General features: G+C 23.7%; 1 protein-coding gene across 2 annotated transcripts; it reads right to left on the reverse strand.

Annotated features, from left to right (window-relative positions):
• Window positions 1-1,357: 1,357 nt before the first annotated feature.
• Window positions 1,358-6,530, reverse strand: LOC145844143 (uncharacterized). Of its 2 annotated transcripts, XM_082951504.1 has the most exons (8): window positions 6,428-6,530; window positions 5,874-5,900; window positions 4,483-4,518; window positions 4,096-4,151; window positions 3,158-3,199; window positions 2,299-2,316; window positions 1,796-1,833; window positions 1,358-1,488 (listed from the first exon to the last, which is right to left on the reverse strand). In XM_082951504.1, the coding sequence occupies exons 1-8, from the start codon at window positions 6,501-6,503 to the stop codon at window positions 1,416-1,418; spliced, it is 366 nt and encodes a 121-aa protein (XP_082807630.1). In that variant the 5' UTR covers window positions 6,504-6,530; the 3' UTR covers window positions 1,358-1,415. The 2 variants fall into 2 exon arrangements, with proteins under 2 accessions (XP_082807630.1, XP_082807631.1); XM_082951505.1 differs by lacking the exon at window positions 4,096-4,151.
• Between the last annotated feature and the right edge of the window lie 2,597 nt (window positions 6,531-9,127).

A 9,127-nucleotide genomic window follows, 5' to 3' on the forward strand; every position in this document is an offset into this window, starting at 1 on the left:
TAAAATATACAATTTGCAAAATAATATTTACATAATGTTTTATAAATAAACAATAAAAAAAAGTATTAGTGAAAAATCTGCTTAATATGTTATAATAAACGCTAAACATACTTAGCTGATAAACCTTTGCAGTACTATTTAAACTGTAGTTGTTTAAAGTAGTTGATAAAAGGCTGCAGAAGTTAAAATGCTTTCATACAAAGTTTGTAATGGTTGTTTAATTTAGTGGTAAAAAGTTAATAACTAGAATTTAGTGCAAAACCGAAATTTTTTTATTTTTAAACTTAAATTTTCAAAAGCTAAGTAAACTTTTGGCATATAATTAATAGATAAAATGTTTATACCAGATAGAAATTTATTAATATTACTTTAACTTAAAGCTTTTGTTTAATCATATATTCTGAGTGAATGGAAAAACATATTTTAATAAAAGAACTATACGTGAAAGTAATGTAAGTAAATAATACGAAAACAAAGTTATAAATAAATTTACTAAAATTCAATAAAAAATTATTTAGTGCACAGTTTTCTATGGCACTGTAATCTTAATATACTTAATTTTAAATTTGGTAATTTAAAAAAAAATTTAAACACCAAATTTAATATCTTAAAGTTACTAATAACGAATAAATAAAAGAAAAAATTTGTTTAATAACCTTTTTGTATAGTGTAACATTATAAGACTGAGTTAGTTACTAGCGTATTTGTTACTAACGCTATATGTTTTTTTATATCTAGTACACAGTAGTTAATGGTAAAAATAGTCCTGGACAAGACGTTAAACTGTATCAAAATGGTGTTCGACTCGATAACATAAATGTTTTTCGTACAATTGGTCCTAGGGCCAATTATTTTCAGCTTTTTATTTGTCTTTCGATATAAAAAGTAGAAAATGGATTCCTAAATTACTTTAGCAAACCGAGCACAAAAAATGAAGTTGTAGAAGTGACTTATTTATAAAAGGTGCATATTTTACGCTGTTTCAAAGGTATTCTGACAGAGTTTTTTGTTTATCATTAGTATTTCATATCTGTAAATTTCTTGAGTTTTACTTAAAATAATGCCACCTAGATGCTTCCTATTCAAATAAAGGCACTTAAAACTGATTTAAAATTTTTTATTTTTTAATCTCAAACTCATTTATATTACGTCACATGAAAATGTTTAAATTGCTTTCTTAAATTTTCATACCAAATATATAAAGGCTCATTCCTTCTACTTTTGAAAATACAAATTTAAGTTGTTATTCAAAAAAACCGAAAACTTAACAAATCCTAAAATAGTTTAGTACTATGCTATAGTGAGCTTAGAGTTACTGTTTACTATCAACAAATTAAGACAAAAAAAAAACAAAAAATTAAAAAAAAAAGTTTATTAAAGTCACGTATTACAAAATAATGACAACTTTGTTAAATTTACGAAAATGTTTTTACATCATTTTCTTTCCTGGCATGTAGCCTTTTTGTTGGTTGTATCCTGGGTTGTAGCCTGAAAAAGAATTCGAAATTAATTAACAGTAGTATAATTAAAATTAAACCAGTAGATTAACTGTGATTTTTCAGTAGTAATGTTAATGTTGTTTATAAGCAAAACAAATCATATTTATGATAGTTAAACAAATACTTTAAAAAAGAGAAAAGTGGTTTTACGCTTTTTGAACGGATAAGTACCCGGCATAATTTTGAAAACTCATAGAAGTTTAAAAGTTTTGTTTAAATGTTCAACAGATCACGTTTATGCATAAGTGTTAAAAACAAATCAAGTAAATTAAAAATATGAATATATAGTTAAATACCTTTTTGTGGGCCTGGGGCATAGGTCCGGGTCCGTATTCTGTAAAATATGCAAGAAATCAAAAACAATTATAACCAAAAATAAATTAAATGAATATATTATATTTTATAATAATTATATTAAATAAAAAACAAGTATTTTAATTTAATATACAATCACAATGTTGTTATTTCTGTAAACAACAGAACAACTAAAATGTTTAAACTATTAAAAATAAATTTGTTATTTTATCAAGTAGTAAGCATACATATTTAATTCTTATTTTATAATAATGTAACATATTTTTTTAAAATTAAACATCAAGAAGTTTGATGACAACGTGCATGTAGTATTTTTTGATGTAACAAAATAAGTACTTTTGAAATGCTTTTTTTTTTACAAGTTCTACGCTTGGTAGTAATTTAATATAAGTAAGTTACTTGACATTGTTAATTAACTCGTTCAATTTCATTTATAATATATAAATAAATAACAATTTAGTAATAAAAAAATCAAAAAACATACTTTGTTGACCTCCGTAAACTGTAAAAACAATCAATGGTTATTAAAATGTTTCTACATTATACAAGATATTTAAAATTATATATATATATATATGTTTAGATCATTAACAAAATTATTATTTACCGAAGCACAGTTAATTAATTTCGTTCAATTTTTTTTTATTCCGTTGTTACTTGATACTTTAAACAAACATATAGAAACTAAAATAACAAAAAAACAAAAACAAATAAGTTTAACTTATTAAATAAATGCACAAACAATAGAAAAAGTAAAAGACATTTTTCTACCGTTTACAGCTGTTTCAGCGCTTAAACGTCAGTTAAGTTTTTATACGTTGATAAGCAAATTACAAGCAAAATACAGAATTGAATTATTATTCATTGTACGATATATATATATAGAAAATAAGGGGATTGTTTAAACTTAATTACTTTCTACTGAGCCCGATTGAAAGGCTTTTAAATAATTTAATAGGACAATGCGATTTTAAAAGTTCCATAAACCGTTTCATAAAGACAAAAAACGATTATCTTTAATCTTCAGCTGGTTCAATTTAAAATAAAAAGCTGTTTATTACATATATATATATATATAAATATATAAAATAAGTTTAATGTTCAAACTTAAACACCTTCTACTGAGCCCACTTGAAGGGCTTTTAAATAATTTATTGAAATGACGATTTTTAAAATGCTGGAACATATGTTTCAAAAGACAAAAAATAAGGCTGAAGATTAGAGACAATCTTTTTTGTCATTATGAAACATATGTTCCAGCATTTTAAAAATCGTCATTTCAATAAATTATATATATATATATATATACGCATTTATTATTAAGTTAGATATAAAACAATTACCTGGAGTTGGTTGGTATTGAGGTTGTGGGCGTGGACCGTGCACTGAAAATAAAAAAATAATTATTAAATGTATTATAAACTTATATAGTGGTGCATACACAAAAAAAATAAATAAAAAAGCATAATATAAACTTATATAGTTGTGCATACAATGGAAAAAATATTTAAAATATATGTTAATTCATAATATAGACATATTTAGTGGTGCGTTCATAAAAAAAAATAAAATTTATATATAGTATAAAAGTATGAAATAAAAACATATATAGTGGGGAGTATACAGTAAAAACACAAAAATAGAAATAAACTGTTTTAATTGTCTAATGACTATGGGGTGGTACTTATACTTAAACATGTAAATAAACAAAAACTATACATGAAAAAAATACAGAAAAAAATAAGTTGCAACAATATACATTGAAAAAAAGTTTCGGTCAATACTGCTCAACTACTTAAATTGGAGCTAAATACTTAATTTTGCAACAAACAGCAATTTTATATAGCTGCTTTATATATGAGATGTTTCTATCTCATATATTCTTCAGTAAAGCACAAAGCTTTAGTTTATTTAACATGTTTTGCAGAAGTTTAGAATTTAATTTTTTGAATAAATACTACGACTTCGTAATAATGAAGGTTTTTGTGCAGTAGATTTGAAAAAACACGCTGCTTTTAGTTTTGTCATTGGTTTGTGCACACGGGCAGTTTAGAACATTTTTCTGATATAACCTTTCTTTCCTGTCCATACTTTAAAAAGTTTTAACAGAAATTACTAAAATTTTCTAACTTTCTTGATTTCTGCAAAGCATATTTAATAACCTAAAGCTTTTACAGAGGATTATATGAGATTGAAAAAACTGTATATAACTGTTTTTTACTGTGTAACTAAAATAATATATATATATATCCCTGGTATATATATATATATAATAATTTACTTGGTTGCCCAACGTGTCCTGGGTGGTAACGTTGTCCACCACATCCTGGTGCTTACCTGAAAACAATTATTTGAAAAACAAAAAAATAATTTAGTTTAATTGTTTTTATTTGATTGATAAATATATTGTGGTTTTTCTTATCAACACGAAAAAACTTTAAAAAAATTTTGTGTGATACTAACGATAAACTCTTGGAAAATTAAAAAAAAAAGTTTTTTAAAACTTATAAAATTAGTTTTGTTTTTATTATTATTATATTAAGTTAGTGTGATAAAAGTATTAAAAAATCGGAAAAATTAAATGATTTGATAATTAAAACTAACAATATTAACTTTATTTTAGTTTTTCATAAATGAAAGTTAATTTAAAACGTTTGTTTTCACTTACCCTTTTGGTACCCTGGCTGGTAACCTTTTTGGTAACCTGAATAAAAAACTATTTTGTAAAAAAGAATAATGTAGTTATTCTATGTTTATAACATAAATATATTTATAGTAATGACTATAATTAAGTGTTTAAAAAAGTTGTTTAAAATGGTTACTTTTTTATAGCCTGAATATAAAGTTTTTAAATTTTTTTGTAAAAGTTTTAATTTAAAACACATGTATAGATAGTGACTGTGGTTCAATGTTTTGTTTTATGTTGTTGATTAAAAAAACGTAGGTCTTGTAATAGGCAGTAATAAAGTGCAAGTTAAAACTTTCAAAAATTTAAACTTTAAATGATTGTAAAACTGTGTTTGTTTTTTACCTTTAACTAAATTTTATTCTTAAACTGTTTTTTAGAAGTTCTCTAGTTTTTGTTGATATGTTTTAATCATGTTACTAATAAATATTAAAAAAGTTGTACTGTTCAAAATTCTAAACTACAGCATTAATTATGGATTTTTAAGTCTCAAGTTAATTAAAAGTATAATACTGTTTAACAAATTTAACCTTATTAATTATTTGACCTATATAAGCAGATGCATAAAGTAATTAGTTTTTTTTCGAAAAAGTTTCAAGTTAAGATTTAAATGTTTAATTCAAAGCCGAGTGTTATCGTATTTATTACTAAACATTTTTCAAGTAGTTAGTAGTTTATGCTCCTACGAACTTGTTTTGACGTCATCAATCACTGCCTGGTGTTGTTGATGGTAACAATAAAAAACAATAATTACAATAAGTTAACAACATCAATATTAATTGCAACTTCATTTTTGTTTTATGATGTACAATTAAAGTTGTAAAAAAGTAATGTAAGCAATTTTAGATATTATTTTTTTATTTTGGCTTTTTAAAAAGCAAGTATAATAATAGTTTTGATATAAACTAAAAAAAAACGCTATTTTTTTAGATTATATAAAATTTTAATGATTATAACTTTTACTTATTTTGTAGCTCGCTTTATTAAATTTTTGATATAATATTTTATTTGTTTAATTGCTTCAACATTTTGAAGCTATTTTTTATTTGGTTAAGAAACAGTAACAATTTATACAAACTTTAAAATTTAATAATTTTTATCATTACGTTATTAGAACTACTGCGTGCTTATAGTTTATCATTTATTTCTATAATAAAAGTTTTAGATTAAAAGGTATTTTAAGTATTCATAGTTTATGAAATAAGACATTATACTCGGCTTTTCAAATAGTTACCTATAGTCTTATTTGTTTTTAATTAGTTTTAAAAATATTTTTCACCAAAATAACTAATAGTTCTAAATTTTTAAATTAAATTTTTTACATGATTAGCCTTATTCAAAATTAAAAAAAAATATTACAAAATAATAATTACCTGGTCCTGGTTGGTAGGCTCCCTTACCTAAAAAAAATATATAAACAATATTATTTTTATATTATTCAGTTAATTCAAAACAAGTTAAGTGTATTTTTTTAATATGCACCAACGTTTAATAGAACAACTTATTTTAAGTAGTTTACTGAAAGTTTTCATTACTTAGATAAAAAAAGGTAAAAGTAGAAATGAGTGTCCATTAAGGAAATAGAATATTGTTTTTTGTCTTATGTATATCGAAAATAGTTTTATAGCACGTTTTTTATCTTAAAAAATTAATTTTACTTACAGTTGTATATCTACTTAGGTTTTTCTAGTATTTCTTTTAGTAATTTTAGAAAATAATGAAAAGCAACAGTTTATATACTAGAAACTAAAAAAAAACTATAAAATAGTAAACATGGTTTATACTACATTTAAACATTAATATTTTATTGCTACAAATTTATTATAATTAAACACCTTTTAAAATAAATTTGCAGTAATATTAACATTACTTGTTGAATTATTCACAATATATACAATATAATATATTTTATTATTTTGTTTCTCACCAGTCATTGGTCCTGGGCCGTAGCATGGAGCAGCGATAGTGCATCCGATAAGAGCAAGAATGATAACCAATTTCATTTTTAACAGTCAACAGTCAATATGTATTCAGTTTGATATTGAAAATTGGAAATTTTATGGTATATATACATAGAAAATTGACTAAGTATTGATTTAATTGTTGAAGTTTGTATGAAAACAATACTTTTGCGGCTAATTAAAAGTTGAAAATAAGTTTTTTTTTAAATAAACAAACATAAAAATCAGTGAAAAAATAAATACTTGGCGGGTGAAAATCAATGTTTCCAGCTTGAAAAAACACCGCTATCGATTCGTTTAAGCAACACGCGTACAAAAATATGATGACGAAATTTTACCCGCGGTTGAAATTACTCGCCGAGTTTTGAAATTATACATGTCAAGTTCAAATTGTGAAATTGGCAAATGAGCGTTTTCGGTGCAGATTATAAAAAGCAGATTATAAAGAATAAAATGAAAAATTCTCATCGTTAGTTTTTGATAGCCGTATTCAATCTAACTGAACTAAGATAGCATAGGTAATATTTAAACTTATCTCAATTGAATTAATCTTTTCAATTTAATAAGTCTTTTATCTATTTTTTTCTATTAAGTTTTCAAAGCCAACTCTTTAATTCTCGTATAACAACTTTCGACTATGATATATTTACTTTCTACATTTGAGAGCTTCACTTTTAGTCTGTTGTTTAGATTGAATTATTATAACTTTTACTTCAAAAAGTATTTATAAAGAATAGCAAAAACGTAAGCTTAGTAAGTAAGTTTAGTATTTGAATAATATTTAAATATGTATTTCAATTTAACTATTGTGAAAATGTTTCAATACAGGCAGTTTGCTTAGCACTAATATAGCTAAATGAAAAAGTACTTGTATGTAAAGATATGAATCAAATTATTTTATTAATATAGATTAAAAACTACTTCAACTTGATAAGTTAAGGAATTAAAGAACTTACAAACCACGAGATCAAGATAAAACTTTAAAATAACACTTTCCGCTATAATTTACATTTTACTGCAATGAAAATAAGCTTAGAGTTGATATTTTGTAATAACATAGACAAAACAAAAAATAAAATATGTTATTTAAAAAGCTATAATTCTAGATTTAACTTCAAAGTTATCATTCAACTATGCAACTCAATGAAAATAAAAATTGTAGATACTAGACCAGGCTTTCCCAAGGTGGGCCAAATGACCCCTTTTTTGGGCCATGAGCTATAAAGGGGCCATGAGGTCATAATTTGAAACTTACACTAGATATTTTTGAGTTGGTGTTGACGAGCAAAAAAAAAAGGACTTAGGTGTTTTTAATGGTAGTTTTTTGAGTATTCTTGTTGGGGAGGGCCATAGCTTTTTTAATTTCTGTTTAGGGGCTTTTTGAAAAAAGATTGGGGATAGCCTGTACTTGACTTTCTACCGCCTAAAATAGAAAATTGTGTTTAACGAAAATAAAGAAATAATTGCATTTGATCCAAAGTTTTTAAAAACCTTTATTTTAAGCACGATTAACTATATCTAATTAGATCTTTTTAATTACAAACTATTAAAATAGTTTTATGTAGAACTTAAAAGATTTTCAGTAAGTTAGTAGTAATTACAAAATTTCTAAATTGCCTTCCAACTAAACTCATTTAGTACAATTTTTATGAACATAGTTATCAACTGTTTTAGTATGTCTAACTCTTAAATTAAATTTTTATTTAAAAAAAAATCTACAATATGATGTAAATGATTGTGAATAACTTATTATTTTATTAGTTTATATATACAACACGTACAACGTTACAAGTATTGAAACTGCATTGTGTTCAAGTTTGATTTCATTACACAATGTTTTATAAATAAACAAAAACAAAAAACAAGTTAAGTGTTTGAAAAACCAACTTATTACAAATTAGATAATTAAAAAAAATGTTTTATATACTTACTTGATAAAGAAATGCAATATTATTAAGAAATAAGGTTGTTTAGAGAAATTAACTAATAAAAGGTTAATTTTATTATATTCAAAATTTTCATACGTTGTTTGATTTAGTAACAATAAGTTACTAACCAGTATTTTATTCGAAAGCTGCAAATATTTAAGTTAATTTATCCATGTTCAATAGCTTGGTAAACTTTTTGTACGAAATTGTTATATATATATAAAATAAGATGATTCTGAAACTTAATCACTTTCTTCAGAGCCCACTTAAACGGCTTTTAAATAATTTATTAGGAAAATGCGATTTTAAAAATTCTAGAAGATATGTTTCATAAAGAAAAAAAAAGTTGGTCTTTATCTTCAGCTAGTTCAATTTAAAATAAAAAGCACTTGGTAAACAAAGTATTCATATTGTTTTGTCGACATATGAAAAAGCTCCTCTTAAAATAAAAAAATAATTAAAAAATATTTATGATCACCTAACTGTGGTTTTTGTGAATTTTAGTTGTTTTTTTAGTTTGTCGGAAGATCAATTTTTGCATCGAATATTTTTAATGTACAATATTCAATTCTTACGTCATATTGTATTTTGTCTTTCTGTATAACTTTTGCACCTCTGTTTACCAAAGTGCTTTCTTTTTATATTGAACTAACTGAGGATAAAAGACAATCTTTTTTTTGTCTTTATGAAACTTATGTTCTAGAGTTTTTAAAATTGAATTTTCCTAACAAATTGTAT

This window comes from Thalia democratica, chromosome 9 (genome assembly GCF_965202585.1).
Source record: "Thalia democratica chromosome 9, ktThaDemo2.hap1.1, whole genome shotgun sequence".
Lineage (NCBI taxonomy): Eukaryota > Metazoa > Chordata > Thaliacea > Salpida > Salpidae > Thalia > Thalia democratica.